Source organism: Chiloscyllium plagiosum, unplaced genomic scaffold, assembly GCF_037043375.1.
Source record: "Chiloscyllium plagiosum isolate Xiang-an unplaced genomic scaffold, Cpla_swu_hap1 HiC_scaffold_10, whole genome shotgun sequence".
In the NCBI taxonomy this organism is placed as follows: Eukaryota; Metazoa; Chordata; class Chondrichthyes; order Orectolobiformes; family Hemiscylliidae; genus Chiloscyllium; species Chiloscyllium plagiosum.
In genome coordinates this window covers 98,008,746-98,027,790 of record NW_028270148.1, presented here as the reverse complement: position 1 = coordinate 98,027,790, position 19,045 = coordinate 98,008,746, and the positions used below count along the sequence as shown (strand labels likewise).

General features: G+C 39.6%; 1 protein-coding gene across 3 annotated transcripts in view; it reads right to left on the bottom strand.

Annotated features, from left to right (window-relative positions):
* adgb (androglobin) overlaps nucleotides 1–19,045 on the bottom strand; it is a 386,047-nt gene that overhangs the window by 55,126 nt on the left and 311,876 nt on the right. For all 3 annotated transcript variants that reach the window (XR_015758508.1, XM_087991569.1, XM_087991570.1), the window contains exons 24-27: nucleotides 12,099–12,237; nucleotides 8,624–8,755; nucleotides 4,230–4,323; nucleotides 669–803 (exon numbers count right to left, since the gene is read on the bottom strand). Coding sequence is in view for 2 of the 3 variants with exons in the window: in XM_087991569.1 (XP_087847695.1) it covers nucleotides 669–803; nucleotides 4,230–4,323; nucleotides 8,624–8,755; nucleotides 12,099–12,237 (500 nt within the window). In the remaining variant the exon portion in view is untranslated. The remainder of the gene's footprint in view (nucleotides 1–668; nucleotides 804–4,229; nucleotides 4,324–8,623; nucleotides 8,756–12,098; nucleotides 12,238–19,045) is intronic.

Below are 19,045 nucleotides of genomic sequence, written 5' to 3'. Positions count from 1 at the left end.
ATTTCTCTGGGCCTTTCAACAGTCATATAGAGGTAGGGATTAAATTTCAAAATAGAATAGTAGAGGCAAAAGCCTAGAATCATTTAAGAAGCAACTGGGAACCGTTAACATTTTTCTAACTGGTTGAACCAAGGTGGTCTGGAGGGCTTCCTGATGAAATTATCTTGTGAAAACCAGATATAAAAGTGATCACACCTTGGTCATGTGCCACATTTTGCATGTAACACTTGCACAATTTTTATTTTCAAACAAATTAGATTTGTTTTATTAGGTAAAAACAATGACTGCAGATGCTGGAAACCAGATTCTGGATTAGTGGTGCTGGAAGAGCACAGCAGTTTAGGCAGCATCCAAGGAGCTTTGAAATCGACGTTTCGGGCAAAAGCCCTTCCTGATGAAGGGCTTTTGCTCGAAACGTCGATTTCAAAGATTTGTTTTATTGCCCAGTGCAAGTACATTACTTGTAGTTCAATTAAAATTGACTTTCTATAATACTGGAACAGACACATAGTAATGAATGGAATTATTAGTAATCACTGACTTAAAAGGCCAATGAATGGAAAAGAATCACTTGCTAATCCTTGTGATAGAAAGTAGTTTTCTGCAAGTGCACAGATTAATCTCTTGGGAAAGTTACCAGGATCAAAGAGTGCAACTTCTATTCATACCTGAATACCACAAACCAGGAATTGGGAGGCTGATCATTGTATGTGGTTGTGTAATCTGCATATACTGTTCGACACCATTCATCTTCATAAAATGGATACAGTTTTGCCAGTTTTGGACTTAAATTAAGCATGTACCTGGAAGATCAAAAGGAAAATGGATATGAAACACATTCCATGCTTGCACATACATAGAAAAGAACTGGGGGGGTCTTATTTTTTAAAAAATCTTTTGAGGGAATGAATGCTAACCAACACTTTTGATCTTTCTCAGCAATGCAACAATAGCTTCAAGGCCCTGTCAATACTTCAATTCTTGATAGCAGCAGGCTGGGCAGTTTGCACCCTATGCTTTTAATGCCACCAAAGCCTTTAAAATTTCTCTGAACATATTGGAGGTCATTAACTCATTTTGTTGTATCTACTTAGCCAAATATTTGCTCACATTAGCTATTGCAGTAAATATCCAGCTAAGAGGCAGGAGAAACAAGCCTACATCTCACTATTTTGTTCCTCAGTAAGTCTATTTATTTTTGAATTCTAACATTATAAGAACAATACTAACTTACACAGCCTTAACAGCATATTAGTTCTAGTGCACTATCAATCAGTCATCTGTTTTTGTGATGTGATTGATTACGGGGCAAGTGCAATTACTCTTCTTGGTTATTACACAAGTCCCACCTGCTTCAGAGGTGTGTAATAACATTACTGAACAGGCTGTTTAGAAAATATCAAGAACATAAAATAAGCACAAATCATGAACGCTGTCCCTTTTATTGTTTCTATTAATGTACCATTCATTTATGAAGGAACAAAATAATAGTTATGGAAATTATCTTTCTCCAGTTTTGCTTACTAACAAAAGAACTCAATGAACTATTGAGAAGATGCCTTCCTTTTGAGAACAGTTAGCAAAATTGTAGACACAAAGAGTCTAAAGATGAGATTTAAAAAAATGCCCATGCTAGAGGACAGGATTAAATGGACACACTGCAGAAAATTGGGCGTCCTAGTTTTGGAATAATGTGAGCAAGAGGTGACACAATAAGGCTAATATGTGCTATAACGCTGTAGATCCAGAATGGTGCATCAGACTAAACTGTACGTGACAACATGGGGATACAGAATCAAAGCAACAATATAGAAGATTATTTGATAAATCTTCTTTAAACAATGAATGACTAATTTATAGAATGACACAAATTTAGAATCCTTCACCTAGTTAGATGTGGTGATTGGATTTTCTAAGTGGCTTTGTGGCTTTCCTCATCTGTACTTGTTCTTTGACCTACAGTTTAACAATGGTGTCGAATCTACATAAAGGCAACCTGTTATTTCCAGGATACAGCAATGAATTGCATAATTTCTTATCACAATGATGTCTCCAATCGATAGTGAGCAGAACTTCAACGCATGAATCATCATTACTGATCATGTAAGTCTGGATGTAGGAGCAGATACAACTGAGATGGCAATTTCGTAAAATGCAACCTTCTTAAGTCAGGGTAGCTAGAAGGTTGTGAGACAAAGCTCCACTCCAGAGATTTAATTGCAAAATCCAGGCTGATAGTGAAAGAATGCTGTGCTGTTGGATATGATTAGATTCTCTACAGTGTGGAAACAGGCCCTTCGGCCCAACAAGTCCACACCGACACTCCGAAGAGTAACCCACCCAGTCCTATTTCCCTCTGACTAATTCACCTAACACTCTGGGTAATTTAGCATGGCCAATTCACCTGACCCGCACATCTTTGGACTGTGGGAGGAAACCCACACAGACAGAATGTGCAATCTCTATACAGACAGTCACCCAAGGCTGGAATTGAACCTGGATCTCTGATGCTATGAGGCAGCAATGCTAACAACTGAACCACCGTGCCACCCAGTGGTTTCTCAGATGCAATGTTAAGTTGAGGATTCAGATGGCCTCTTAGATAGAAAAAGACATCACAGTTCTACTTTTAAGAGCACAGAAAATCCGGTGATTTGAACCAATATGTAGCCCTCAATCAATATCTAAAACAGATTTTGGCTATTATCACATTGTTTTTTTCAGTGTTCAGTGCCAACAGGCTGTCATAGTTTCTATTTTACATAAGTGATAACACTTCAAAAGTACTTAATTGGATATTGAATGATTTGGGAAGGCTTGTCACCGTGAAAAGCATTACAGAATTTCTATCTTATCTTTGTCATATTTTTTGGTTCTCTCCGCACTTCAAATCTTACTGAGTCGTGAAGATCTCCAGCTTGACCATTCAGAAGATTACTAGACATCATCTCTTTCCATTCCTACTCATTCTTCCCTATCATGTTCAGAAACGTGAAGTATCAAACTGTTTAAATTCTCCAACACCAAAAACCATAAGCTATGTGTAGATTCAGGCACCACAGAATCATGAAAATGCTGTGTTTCTAATAATTTAAACAAGTATAATTTTACCTTTACAAAACTCCTATGTCACCTAATTAAAACCTACAAGAATAGAATTATTGAAAGGATTTCAACAAGCCAATAATTCCGGTAAAATATTCAACATTGTTTGGTAAACACATTACTGCTGTGGACAGCCTTGGCATTTGTAGATACTCTGGTTAAATGGCACACCATTGAAGGAACATTTCCACAAACATAAATTGATTTACAATTATCATTGCAAGCAATGATTGTATTGCCACACCAGTGACCCATTTCTATCTTTTAGATGGGAATTTCAACTAAAAAACATGTCTGACTTGTCAGGTGACGGATAAAATTATTACAAATCTCAACCCTGACCCCAGCCCTCCAATTTATGGTTTAAATAAGATGGAACAGAGCATCAATGATTATTCCGCTCCCAGGAGGCATGTTGATCGCATAAATATTAAAATGAAGCATTAGAAAATACGGCATCTAAAAGGAGATGAAGACTACTGTATCCAGCACACAAATGCCTTCCAGCCCCTCTGCTAAATCTAGCTTATTTGCTCTCACATCTGTGTCTCTAAATCTTCCTCATTCTTTGTATATTTTCCATCTAGATTCATCACTGTCTCTGGCTCATCAACAATCTGGTTTCATGCCATTCACCCCCAACTGTAATATCCAGCCACCCCACCTGATGTCATCTTTGTTAAGCCTCATTCCGCGCACTCCAGTGTGTGTCTCCAAAGCATTGATATTCCCTATTGATGCAAAGTTCCTAATTCATCGGCTCTCCCTTCACCCTGCCTACTCTCTGGCTAAATCTTGGTGCTTCGAAATCAGTTAAGCCTCTCAATCTAGAAGGCCGCAGCCAAAAAATTGAAAAACCTCTGTAAATCAATTAAATGCTTTGGGGGACTAACATAAACCCAGTTTCTGATTACCTAACCACGAAACTGCTCCTGAATTAAAATCTGGGCTTCTATTTTAATCACCATCAATCACATCCTCTCCTATCCATGTGGATCCATAGCACCTTTGATTAGACAATTTACATTTCTAAGTACATTTCATAGTAAATAATAATTATGAGCAAGATTTCAAGAAACATCTTTGGAGATCTGAACGTCACAGTTGTGTTCAGTGGATCATACCTAAGTAAGTACGAGGCATTATTCTCTACGTCTGATTCCAGTAAATTCCAAATTTCCTGCAGGATAGTTTTGACATAATTGTGTTGTTTTGACCCTGTATTGGTACAGAAGAATATGTGTTACAGGAGACATTAATAGACTTGCAAAATGGGTGCATAATTGGAAAGTTAATTTTAATATTAGTGTATGAGGTGCAGCCATTTGTGAGGCAATGTAAAAAAGCCATATAGCTACTTGGAAAACAACAGTAAGAGCAATAAGAGCAAATGAATTGAGAGGTTCACATACAAATCACGAAAATAGCAATACTGAATTATAAAGTAAAAACACTAGCATGCACTTGTTGAACTGAATACCCAGTGTCTGTGCTGTAAATATATGAACATATAAATTAGAATCAGGAGCAGGCCATTCAGCCCCTCTAGCCTACTCCACTATTCAATACGATCATGGCTGATCTGATTACAGTCTCAACTTCACATTCTCACCTATCCATAATACTCCCTTGTAAGTCAAGAATCTACTTACCTCTGTCCTAAAAATATTCGATGATTCTGTCCACATCAATCTTTGGGATAGAGAGTTCCAAAGACTCTCAACCCCCAATAAAAATAAAATCTTCGTCATCTCCATCTTAATGGGAATGCACTTATTTTTAAATGGTATCCCTAGTTCTAATCTCTTTCATGAGGGAAAGCATCTTTTCAGAATCAATTCTGTCTACTCTTCTCAGGATCTTGTGTGACTCAATAATAGCATATCTCATTCTACTAAACTCCAATGGAAAGAGCCCCAGCATGTCTACTTTATCCTCATAAGATCATCTCATGTTGAGCAATAATACTCTTAACTGCCTCTATCATATTTATGACATTTATTAAAAAATACCTAATGATGCCTACTTGTTCTGAGTATTCCAGATCTGACCTCATCAATTCCACATTTCAATTATTTAACAATAATGACTTTCTGACTTCTATATTTATTTCGCTTGCAAATACAGTGTAAAATAACAAATGAAATGCTGTGATACTTTCTAGAGGTATAGGATTGAAAAGCAGTGAAGTTATGGTTGGAGCCTTCATTATACCACTCTTACAATACTTCGAAGCAGAGCAACCATCAACACATAATGGCAGGTTAAGTTAGGGTAGCAAGGCGAATAGGATGGAAGATTGGGCTGGATGGCAGGGTGGCAAGGCTGTTAAGGTGGCAAGGGTGAGTAGGGGGACAAAGTAACAGGAGAGTTAGGGCAGCAGGTACATAAGTGGGCAGGGGGCTAATTAGGCAAGGTTGGGAATGGGTGTTAGGGGTTTGGGTGGAGTCAGTTTGGGTCAGGTCTGGTGGGTTGGAGTTCGGATCTGGAGGAGACAGGGAGGTTGGGTGTGCTGATTCAAGTTGAGTTGCGGAGGTAGTCAGGTCTATAGTAAGGATAGGGTTATTTCAGAGGTGGGTTGGGGACGTTCATAGGTTGGTTCCAGAGATTGGTGGGGTGGAAGCAAAACATGGGTGGTGCGGTTCAATCTGGGCTGGATCCAAGTTGGGCATCAAGTTAGTTGATGTGGGGAAGCTGGATCCAGATGCTTCTGGTTGGATTGGAGGGTGTAGATATAATGGTCCTTTAAAGAGTAGGAGGCAGTCAAGGATGTGTCCTTGGATAACTGGAGGAATGCGGTGGGGGGTGGGGTGGTTGGGTGCTGTTCCAATTTTTATTATCAATCAGAAGTTACAGCAGGTATCAATCCTCCATCTTTTATTAAGGTACATAAATCAAGATCATCCAAAGACTCAGGTGCAAGGTTTTTTGAGAGGGTTTCCCATTGGAATTTTCAACTACCTGGGCAATTACTGGGTAATCAGTGTATCAGAACTTCCCAGCAGTCCCTGCATCCATCTTATAGGCTGTATCCATTCTCCAACTATCCAGAAAACAGAAGATTAGAGTCCAGTTCTCCATGTTATTGTGAAGATTCCAAATTTATAATGTAATTTCTCTGTGTAAACTTCTCATTTGGTTACTGTGGTTTTCAGTATGGGGGAGATCAGAATGCTTGTCTCTCATTACTTCCACAAATGCTGGGCAATGTTGCTTTAGCAATAGTCTCATTCACAACTGTCCTCTGCCTTCACTCTGGTTGGCCCTTCCTCTACTGACCAAATATCAGCTATGTTTCAAGTCCCCACTTCACAAAGCACCAATTTTCTTTCACAGGTTTGATCTGTTTTTGTGAATGGCTTGGAGGGAAACTTGCAGGTTGTGGTGCTCCCATATATCCACTGCCCTTGTCCTTCCAAATTGAAGTGATTGTGGCTTTAGAAGGTGCTGTCTGAGGATCTTATGACCACTCTTTATTTTCTGTTAGCTAGTAACCTTCTATCTCTACAATTATGTTCCCTCTTACACTATGGTTAAATATCTCCAATAATCTTTGATGAGCCATTATACTAAATGCTTTCTGGAAATCTAAGTACATTAGACCCACTAATTACCCTTTCTCCACAGCACTTAAAATGATTTTCCTTTCTCAAAACCATGTTGACTTGTCTGAACATCCTGAAGTTAACTAAGTGCTCAGCAATAATGTCTTTAATAATAGCTTTAACATTTTTCCAATGTTAGATGTTAAGCTAATTGGTCTATAGTGCCCTGATTTATATTTCCTTTCCTTTTTGAATGGAAGAGTTACTTTTGCTATTTTCCAAACTAATGGAACCTTCCATAAATCGAAAGAATTTTGGAAAATTAAATTTAATCAATTAACTAGCCACTTCTTTTAAGACCTGAGCCTAAATTCTATCAGAACCCAGGGATTTGTCAGCCTGCAGCTCTAATGATTTGCTCAGTACCACTTCCTTGGTGACTGTGATTTTCTCCAGTTTCTTTCTCCCTTCCACTTGCTGATTTACAGCTATTTTTAGGATGTTCCTTGCATCCTACATAATGAAGTCATGCAAAATACTTGTTCAATTCATCTGACATCTCCTGATTTTCTATTATTAATTCTTCATACTCAATTTCTCTGGGACCAATATTCACTTTGGTAACTCTTTGTTAAGAGTCTATAGAAACTCTTATTATCTGTATCTCTAGGTAGCTTTCTCTTGTATTTTATATTTTTTCCTCCTTATTAACCATTGAGTCATTCTTTACTGTTTTGCATATTCTGTCCAATCTTGTTGGGTGGTTCAATCATGCAATACACATTGGGAAAAGATGTTTTATTGTTTGCTGCAAAATGACATGTCATATACTGTTACTCACGTCCCGATATCTTCTAGAGTTGGGGCTGATTTGGAAGGACTTTAAAGATAGTGTGACCTGAGTTTGGTTTTTCTGGCCCCATTCCTGATTTGAGCACAGGATAAGTGTGCAGGCAGTAGTTAGCAAACAGCGCTACCCCAATTACTAGTTCTATTTATCGACTTTGACTTCAAGCAACATCCCCTCTCTTCAATTATAATGGAACCTGGCCCAATTTGTTGGGTGATGTGGTTCATGGCACCACAGAGGCATTGGAAGTCGAGGGGGAATTTGGAAGCAAAAATCAGCCACCCAATCTTTGAAATTTGAAAATGTTTGAAAACCATTGAAAGGCATTACTCACCTTATCTTCATATAATGGTGTCAAGTAATTACAGTCATTCATATTATCAATGACAAAAGTTACTATCGATTTCACACCTCTTGATCTTGTGTTAATAAACATACAGACATTGAGAAAAACTCTTCTAAGAGCAGGTTATTATTAGACACTAGAAATGTCAACGAAGCAAAGATTTCATTCTCCTCTGTAGTTTTGTAAACATTGCTCGTTGAGCTAGGTTGTTTAATCCATTCTTGGAGCTCAACCAAACATTTATATTGAGATCATTTGGAAATTGTATCGATGAAAGTAGGCTTTAGTGCCTAACAGTCATGCACTAATGTCCCTGTAAATGGACTTGAGTCCTCCAATTTGCTGGGTGAAAGTGAGGACTGCAGATGCTGGAGATTAGAGTCAAGATTAGAGTTGTGTTGGAAAAGCACAGCAGGTCAGGCAGCATCCGAGGAGCAGGAAAATCAACATTTCGGGCAGGAGCCCTTCATCAGGCTCCTGCCAGAAACATCAATTTTCCTGCTCCTCGGATGCTGCCTGACATGCTGTGCCTTTCCAGTACCACTCCTCCAATTTGCTGGCCATGCCACCATCTATCTGTCTCTATTGCTCACTTAGCTTTGCCTATGAAGGCAGCAGGCTTGATTCCAACCTTCTGCCAACTCATCAAAATGAAATTAAGTGCATAGAGGGGCATTCTTAACATTCAATGATTTCCAGAGTCAGGAACTTTCCCAACTCAGACTTCTGGTATCTTTATATCTCTCAGTTTCTGAAGCAAAGAGTTGTAAACCATACCTATCTTGCTTGCAAACCTGAGTTCACCAATGACCAGACCTCTCCACCAAGTCTGTATTCTGCTGGCAGCTACATCTTCCTGTTTAGTTGGGGTCCTCTCTTTCCATGATTCAGGCACTTCAGAAACAGAACCTTATTAAAACAGTAAGTGTTTCATGAAATTATGAAAAGGTAAAGCATTATGCTAGAATCTCAACATAACAAAGCAATGACTACTTTTAACCTTATCACAGTTGTTAACAAATTTCTATTTGCTGGGGAATACTATCATTCACCTCAAGTATAGAGTTTTGACAAATGAGACTATTTTTCAAAGCTGAGATCTTGGTGGAGAGATTGGCCCATGATGTGAATGTCAGGAGATGGCAGGAGAAGGCTTTGCAGAGGAAATGTGTGTGGGTTCCACGTCCCAGGCAACAAGGTTAAAATTGATCTATGCCATGAGGGCAGAAGCGGGTTAACAAGACTCAACAGCTGGTTCACGCTGCTGAAATCAAAATAGGCGTGTTGCAAAATGTTCAGTCATTGACAGCTTCTTTTATGCACATGGCATCAATCATTTTTATTCTTCAACTATCTGTTGAATATTGTTAGAAACTGAAGATAGGGAGGTGTACCTGGAAGAAAACTATGCAGAACATTTATTTGAGCCAGAACCTTGATAGTGATTGTACAACGTTTTTGAACTGGGATTGCTGTGCTTCATATTTGGCTCCAACTGTGTGCAGTCCTACCTGGTTTCATTTAGCAGGGTAAGGAAGGGGAAAGGAGAGAGGGGAAACGGAGAGAAGGAAAGGAGGGGGGAAGGAGAGAGGGAGAAGGAGAGGGGGAAGGAGAGAGGGGAGAGGGGGAAAGGAGGGGGGAAGGAGAGAGGGAGAAAGAGAGAATGACAGGTTACACTGTCCTGTGTAACTATAATATGTCAGTCTATAATAAATAACACTGCCCTGTGTAACTGTGTATAATATGTCAGTCTATAATAAGCAGTGGTAAGTTTCTTCACACTGGATGTTTAAGGATATAATGACATTTCTTGACAACTGTGATAGGCTGCAAGTACATGCAATATTGCAATGAAATTAGCCGTTGATCAATACACCATTGGTCATTACCTGTGGCTCTCTAAATCTCTCCACCACTTATACTTGAAAAACTTATAGCAGCACTATTGCATTCAATTAACTGTATCAACAGCTCCCTTTGAGTAATCCCAAACATATCCATCTCATAAATTAGGAGACAAACTCTTGGGATTCATTATAAACATTATGATCTTCAAACCAATAAGTAAGTTGACGGTTGGTTTATAAAGCTCGTTAACAGCTCATCTAACCTCTAAGTGATCATTAGAAAACGATACTTCTGCTTTAATTGGGCTCAACAAGGCCTAATTTCAGGGATATAATATATTGGAAGTAATCCGGTTGTGTCAGGAACTTCTTGGGAAGTTAGTGGGACAGTTGGACTTGGGGATTAGTGTGAATGACTTGGGTAGGGAGTTTAGTTTTGTTGCTACCCAGCAGTTAGACTAGGATGTATCTGTCTAACATTTACTGCCAGAATATCCAGCTAAGTAAGTCTGAATTGTCCTGAAACTTTTGACTTGAAACAAAAGTTGGAGGCTTTTGTGGAGGGTCCTGAGGTGCTCAGGAATTGCCTAATGAATCTTCAAACTTCCCATGGAGCACACATTGGTACATCCACAGAATCCTGACAAGGATCTTGAATAAAACAAAGAACAGTGGGTAATGAAAATTCTGAAACAAAATCAGAAATTGCTGGAGAAACTCAGCAGGTCCGGCAGCATCTGTGCAGAGAAAGCAGATGTAATGTTTTGAGTTAACGTCTTGACCCCTCTTCAGGATCTTGAATTGGACACCTGGTCTTCAATGATTCATAGGCTAAAAGAGAAGGTCTCACGAATCCAAATCCGACTTGTGGCCCTGCTAAATTCTAATGTATGATGATCTCATAGGTAAGGAGCAGAAAGCCAGCGTCTACTATCAATATAGTCAGGTGGAGAAGGAGGTCTTACAGAAAGGAAGGCTTCAAACCTACATGTCAACTCCAAGATAACAGACAGTTTGTGAAAGGAGTTCAATTTTATTTCAAATCACGTAGCTCATGATTCAGATGATTTGACTCTTTTTTTTAATTCTCTTGTGGAACATGGACATTGCTGGCTGGTCCAGCATTTATTGATCTTTTATGTATGGAAGTAGTCTCTGAATCAAGTTCTTTTTTGTTCCTATGTTACAGTTAAATGACTTGCTGATTTTAGCCTTATTAATTGTTTTTAGCATTTTAGCGACACCGTCCCAATTTTGTTCCTCTCTTTCTTGTCTGTTCTTTACTGCTAAGTGAAATGTATCTGTACTTTCTTTCATGTGAAGTAGGACACATCATTTCTAGCTTGGAAACCACTTGTTATTTAAAAACAAAAATGGCATTGGAGAAACAGTTTGTCTTTATTAGTCGTTTCCAGTGATGATTTCTGAGGTGTTTTAAAACACCATCCATATTACAGCTATGGCTCAGTGGTTGCATTGTGACCTGAATTAGAGGATCCTAGGATCAATCCCACTTTACAGGCTTAACGATAAAAGGTCTAGGATGACAATCCAATGCATTACTGTTAAGAAAGTGCTGCATTGTTGGAGCTGTCACATTTCAAATACAATATTAAACTGTGACGTCTACTTCTTCAGGTGGACTTAAATGATTACATGAAATTATTTTATGAAAGTGGAAAGGTGTTTTCCCTAGTGTCCAGGTTAATATTTATTCCTCAACCCCAAAAGCAGACGGTCTGGTCATTACGGCATTGATGTTTCTGGCACCCTGTTGTGTTCAAACTGTCTGGCAAGCTTCCCTATGCTTTGGAACATAGTGATTAAACTTTCAAAGTATTTAATTTGTTATTAGCTAATTAGCATTTTTGGATAGGGCAGCACAGTGGCTCAGTGGTTAGCACTGCTGCCACACTGTGCAAGGGACCTGGGTTCAATTCCAATCTTGGGTGACTGTCTGTGTGGAATTTGTATGCTCTCCCCGTGTCTGCGTGGATTTCTCCTGGCTGGTCCAGTTTCCTCCACAGTCCAAAGATTTAAAGGTTAGATGCAAGGCAAGAAGATGCTGTTCAGAATTATCAATATCTTTTATGAAACTGTTTTCAATTTGTAGTTTCATGCTAATATTTTATTATGAGGGATCTACTTGTACAGGATCATTAGTTAAATTAAATATGTTAATTATAAATGCAGTAAGTATTTCAATAAAAATATAGTAGCTGTATTTCAGGAATTAGAAAGTGCACTGGCTACTGGCTGCTCAGAAAAATAGTGAAACAAAGTTTCTCAACTTTCTTTCCAAGTGCTTTCAAAGTATTCAATAAATATTTCCTTCATACATATTGATTTGAAATCCATTGTCCCATCTCCTCAAGTTACGTATCAAGTGGTATCATTACACTCACTTATGCAAGATCTCTCTTCGATCCTAAGCTGCTTTGGAGAGCTATCAACTAAGAGTGTTCTAAGAGCAAAATAGTCTTCAGTACTTGGGCAAGCATCAAGGGCGTGTGCAACGGTGGCGTAAACAGCAGTGTTGAAGACCTAGCAGAGAAATAATAAAAGGAAACTGACAATGAAATACCAAATAGTCTTTTTCAAATTAAATTGTGTGATTTCAGTTTATTTGAAAAAACAAGAAGAATTTGCTTTTCTTCAATACCACCTTAAACCAAGGCACCTATTATAAACAGATATTTTAAAACATTATAAAGGTTGCTGCAATGTTAGTGCTTTTTTTCAAGAGTTCTGGAATAGAGAACTATTGAAGTTACCTTAGAATTAAATAAAGCTCCAATTAGAGCAGATCTGGGGAGGTGGTGTGCAGCACAGATTGACTAGAATTATATGTGGATTTATAGGATTAAAATAAGAGACTGTTGGTAGACAGGAAGTGGTACCAATATTATTGGACTGTTTATTAATATCCACAGACATGTGGATTGATGGGAAACCCATTCCAGTTGCCCTCAAGGTTGCAGCAGAACTCAATTTTTATCCAGCAGTACCTTCTAGGGTGCAACAGGCAACATTTCATCACAGACTACAACTCATGGGTGCATAAATGAGATGACCAACATCTCATTTAGTCATGTCAACTATTTTATCCATTTCGCCACTTATAAAGATAGCCAGGCAGCAAGATCAGCCATGTATGCTATTATCATGGGTTTCTTCAGTGCACTAATGTGACCATAAAATCTCTCTTTCAAACAGCCAGAGGCATTTATAAATCATAGAATTTCAGTCCATGAACACACTACCAGTGTGTTACTACAGGAGAAGAATAAGATATATCTGTACTCATTTCCCAGACAGCTGTCATAATGCCTACATTTCACGCAACAAAAGACTCTAGAGGTTGAAATCTCAGCTCAGGTTGATGGATGGTCTTCAGTAGTCAGGGTTATCATCTACATAAAAAATTAATGACGCCTGCAAGGCATCCCAGAGCAAGGCAGAAGAACATAGTAATCAAATTCATGTATCCATCAGAGTTGTCATCCACTACATAACTGGCCTTTGTAAAATGCTGCCTGTTCTGGTCTGGCAGCACTCTGAAATACATACCCGAGATTTACTTAGATTTAGATTACTTACAGTGTGGAAACAGGCCCTTCGGCCCAACAAGTCCACGCCAACCCGCTGAAGCGTAACCCACCCAGACCCATTCTCCTACATTTACCCCTTCACCTAACACTACGGGCAATTTAGCATGGCCAATTCACCTAACCTGCACATTTTTGGATTGTGGGAGGAAACCGGAGCACCCGGAGGAAACCCACGCAGACACGGGGAGAATGTGCAAACTCCACACAGAGAGTCGCCTGAGGCGGGAATTGAACCCGGGTCTCTGGCGCTGTGAGGCAGCAGTGCTAATCACTGTGCCACCGTGCCGCCCACAAACATCATATATCATGAATATATCATGAATAATTGTGGTTCGTTCTGCACAGCATAACATGGCAGTTGCAGCGTAGATAGATATTGCAATGAAAATTCAGAAGGAAAGTCAGCTCTCCTTAGATAATGGGGATTTGTCAGAGCATGAGGAGGATGTCTTAAATCCAAATGAGTCTTTTATGGATGCCAGGGTCATGAAGAGATTTGTAAGGCATTCTCGGGACAATTAATTGATTCACACAACAATAATTCATCTGCATTATTATCAATCCATTGCCAGACTTCCATTTGTCTTTCTGAGGTGTAGACTTGACCCTTCCAACCTCCCTTGCTGAGTAAACTATAGACTTATGTCCTCTACTAGCAAGAATATATGAGTGAACACAGTTTTGTTCTATACATTCGCCAGTGAGTGCTGGTACCAAGAAAATTCTTTGATATGTGAACATTCATATAATAGTTTCACTTGCTCAATTATTCCAATCCACCAAAATCTTTCAAGTACTTTGAATGTACTGCTTCAGACTAATTTATATCCACTGAGAATGAAGAGGGCCAATATTCTCCAGAGTGCCAAGAAGGGAGAACAGCTATGCCTGCTTTGTAAGCCATGTTTCCCATAATGATCATCCCCAAAGTAACAATTCATGTGAACATTGAATAAAGAATGGACAAAATGTCAACGTTATTCAGAAATAATCTCTGTGTCTCTATGTCGTCTCCAGCTTACACACGGAGAAACATGGGCTAGGCCATTACTGTTACATCAGATACTATGACAGGCTCCAACAAGTCTTAATATTAAATAAATAATGAAGAAAACAAATTATGTTGTGTGTATTTTAACAAGTAAGAGATTCAGGGAAAATATCACTCATATCACCTTTGTTCACATTTGTTTCAATTTTCCTTTTTCATCACTATGTTTGGGAAATCCCAATGTAGAGGTAGAGATAGTCTATTCAGCATCATGGTCTGTTGCATTGGATGACCTACTGGGTGGCTGCCCTAATTGCAATGGAGAAGGTGGTGGTGAACTATCTTCTTGAACTGCTGCAGTCTTTGAAGTTTATGGACACCCACAGCGATGTTATGAAGGGAGTTCCAGGATTTCACCTAATGACAGTGAAGGAACACAAATATAATTCCAAGTTAGAATGGTGTGTAGCTTTCAGGGGAACTTATGTGTGATGGTATTCCTCTTGTCCTGGGAAATCATGAGTTTGGAAGTTGCAACTGAAGGAGGCTTGCTGAGTCACTGTTACGCAACTTGTAGCTGGTACTTTGGAAGAGTGGCAAAAATAGTGTGTATGGTGGCAATCAAGCAAGATGCTTTGTTTTGGATGGTGTTGAACGTCTTGAGTGCTGTTGGAGCTACAGTCATCCAGGCAAATGAAGAGCATTTCATCACCTCCTGACACGTGTCTTGTAAAGGATGGACAATGATGAGGGAGAAAAGAGCTGAGTTACTTACCACACAATTTCTAGCCTTTCCCAGACCTGCTCTTCTAATCATAGTTTTTACATGGATCCAGTTCAGGTTCTGGTCAATTGTAACCTACAAGATGTTGATAATTAGGGATTTGGTTATGCCATAGAATTTCAAGAAGTGATGGTTCAAGTCTCACTTGTTGGAGATTGTTATTATCTGTCATTTGTGTGACATGATTGTGTTTACTACTTATCAGCCCAAATCCAAATATTGCCCAGGTATTGCTGCAAATAGACTTTGACTGTTTCAGTATCCAAGATGTGAATGATGCTGAAATTTATACCTTTTTTTTAATCATTGTGCTAGGATGTGGGTGTCACTGGCTGGACCAGCATTTATTACCCATGCTAGTTGTCTTTGAGAAAATGATAATGAGCTGCATCCTTAATCTGCTGCGATTTGTGTGGTATACTCACAAAGCCATTAGATAGGGAGTCAACAACACTGAAGGAACAGTAATGTATTTCCAAGTTTGGATGGTGAGCAGCTTGGAGGGAAACTTGCAGGTGTTTATATTCCCATGTATCTGCTGTCTCTATCTTTCTAGATGGTAGTGGTTATATTTATCCTCCTTTTTTGTCCATGAGACATGCATGAGAATTTTCCACATGGTTGAGTAGATGCCCGTTTTGCAGCTATACTGAAACAGTTTGGCCAGGGTGCAGCATATTCTGGAGCACAAGTCTTCAGTGTATTGCCATGATGTTGTCAGGGTCTATACATATCTTTTCCAGTATCAAGTGCCTCCAAATGTTTCTTGATATCACATGGAGCAAACTAAATTGGCTAATCACTGGCATGTGTGATGCTGGGGACCTCTGGAGGAGGCCAAGATGGATCATCCATTTGGAATTTCTGACTGAAGTTAGTTCCGAATGCTTCAGCCTTATCTTTTGCACTTGTCCTGGGTTCCCAAATTATTCAGGTTGGGGATGTTTGTGGAGCCAGAGCTTAGATCTGATTCATTGGTTGTGGGATCACTTGTCTCTGTCTCTCACTTGCTGCCAGTGCTGTTTGGCACACAAATATCCCTGTTTTGTAGCTTCATTAGGTTGATAATTCATTTTTAGTTATGCTTTAGTTACTCCTTCTCTTGGCATGGCCTCCTGTACTCTCCATTGAACCTGCGTTGATCCCATGGTTTTATGATAGAATGGGAGATATGCCGGGACATGAGGTTACAGATTATGTTGGAGTACAAGTCTTCTGTTGCTGTTGGTCCAAGCATCTCATGGATACCCTGTCTTGAGTTGCTAGATCTGTTTGAAGTGTGTCCCATTTACCACAGTGATAGTGCCACACAACATGATATAAGGTATTATTAGTTTGGACAGTCAGGATTTCATCTTGTCAAGGACTGTGCAGTGGTCACTCTTATTGATATTGTCAAAAACAGATGCATCTGTGCCAAGCAGATTGGTGAGGATGAGTTCAAGCATGTGCTTCTCTCTTGTTGGTTCCCTCACCACCTCTGTTCTTTCAATTCAAATCTTCCCCCGGTTGCCAGTGGGCCTTTACTGCTGTCGCTGTGGTTTTTAAAGGCTTCTTGCTCCTGTAAAAGTCTGAGACTAATAGAGTTTTGGTGTTTCTCTAGAAGAGTTTCTGTTTGAAGATGTTTCCTTTACAGTGGATGTTCAGGTCTTGTGGCTTTTCTCTGGCTGTTGTTAAAGCTGTAATAATTATTTTTTGGAAAAAATAATTTTGACTTCTTAACTTCTGTAGATGATCTCAGGTCTGTTTCTTGATCTTTACTGTTGCCATCATTTTCTAGTCAGTAAACGCCTTTGCTGCTACCATCTTGGAGTTAGGGTCCTTTACAGACTGGTCATAGAGAAAGGCTTACTTGGATTTTCAGAAGGCTTTCAATAAGGTCCCATATAACAGATCAGAATGCAAAATTAAAGTACATAAGATTGGAGGCCATGTGCGGAGTTGAATTGAGAACTGGGTGGCAGACTGGAAACAAAGAGTAGGGATAAAAGGGACTTTTTCTGAGAGGCAGGCAAAGACTAGTGAGGTACTGTCAGGATCAGTGCTTGGACCCCAGCTATTCACAATATAAATGAATGACCTTTGAGAAAATCTATGTCATATCTTCCAGTCTGCAGATGACACGGAGCTGAGTGGGAGGGTATGCTGTGAGGAGGATGCCAAGCAGCATCACTGTGATTTGGACAAGTTAAGAAAGTGGGCAAATAAATGGCAGATTCATACAGTTGTGGATAAATGTAAGGTTATCTATTTTGGTAGCAAAAACAGGCAGGCAGATTGTCTGAAGGATAATAGATTGGGAAAGGGAGAAATGCAACAAGACCTGGGTGTCCTCTTATACCAGATGTTGAGAGTGAGCATGCAGGTGCAGTAGGTGGCAAATACTGTGTCAATCCTCATAGTGAGAGGATTTGAATACAGAAGCAGGAATGTCTTGTTGCAATTTTACAGGGCATGGGTAAGACAATACCTGGAGTATTGGACTCCTTGTCTGAGGAAGGCTATTGAGGGTCTGCAAAGGAGGTTTACCAGACTGATTATTGGGTAGTGTGACTGAATTCTGGGGAGAGATTAGGGGTTGGCCTTTTAGGACAGAGATGGGGAGAAATGTCTTCACTCAGAAAGGGCTGAGTCTGTGGATTCTTTGTCACAGAAAGTGTATTCAAGAAGGAGATAGATAAATTTATTTTGGCTAAAGGAATCAAAGGATATGGGAGAAAATGGAAAAAGGGTACTGAGTTGGATGATCAACCATGATCATATTGAATGGTGAGCACGCTCAAAGGGCTAAATAGCTACATCTGATCCTACACTCCATTTTCTATTCTGAAATGAAGTCAAGGACTATTCTCAGGCTTATACTTTAAAGTGACGGTATTTATATACATTAATTCTAAATACTACTGTATATAATAACCATAGATATACAAGGATCTCAACTATTGTTTCTTACAATAGTAATAAGCAGAATGTTGCCTTGCCCATGTTTGAGTTGACAGCACAAGATGCATTCCTATGCTCCTAATTCAACGTTGAGCACTTCGTGGGCAACTAAGTCCCAACTGTATATCACTACACTGACACCCTTGGTGGGTAGTCTTCCTGCTGAACAGGACATACAGACACAGGATAGTGATGGTAGCATCTGGGACATTGTCTGTAAGGTATAATTCCGAGAGGATGACTATGTATGGCTGTTTCATGATTAGCGGGTGGGACAAATCTCTCCTAATTTTGACTCAAGCACCCTGAAGTTAGGAAGGAAAGCTTTGTAGGATCAACAAAGCTAGGATTGTAGTATAATTTCTGATGTCTTGATTGATGCCAGGTGCCCCACCCAGATTCATTACTTCTTTCAGGGTTTGTAGCAGTATTTCAAAGTTACTCATATTGCTAAGGTTCTGGTGCAGACCAGTTAAGAATGACAGATTTCATTCAATAAAGGTCATTACTGAATTCAAACTTCACCATTGTGGGATTTGAACACATGCTCTAAGAATGGATGTTGCCAGGGATGCAAGGTTTGAGCTATAGGGAGAGGCTGAACAGGCTGGGGCTGTTTTCCCTGGAGGCTGAGGGGGTGACCTTATAGAGGTTTACAAAATTATGAGGGGCATGGATAGGGTAAATAGACAAAGTCTTTTCCCTGGGGTCAGGGAGTCCAGAACTAGAAGGCATGGGTTTCGGGTGAGAGGGAAAGATAGAAAAGAGACCTAGGAGGCAACTTTTTCACACAGAGGGTGGTGTGTGTATGGAAGGAGCTGCCAGATGATGTGGTGGAGGCTGGTACAATTGCAATATTTAAGAGGCATTTGGATGGATATATGAATAGGAAGGGTTTGGAGGGAAATGGGCCAGATGCTGGGCAAGTGGGACGAGATTGGGTTGGGATATCTGGTCAGCATGAACGGGTTGAACTGAAGGGTCTGTTTCCATGCTGTACATCTCTATGATTCACTATCAGCT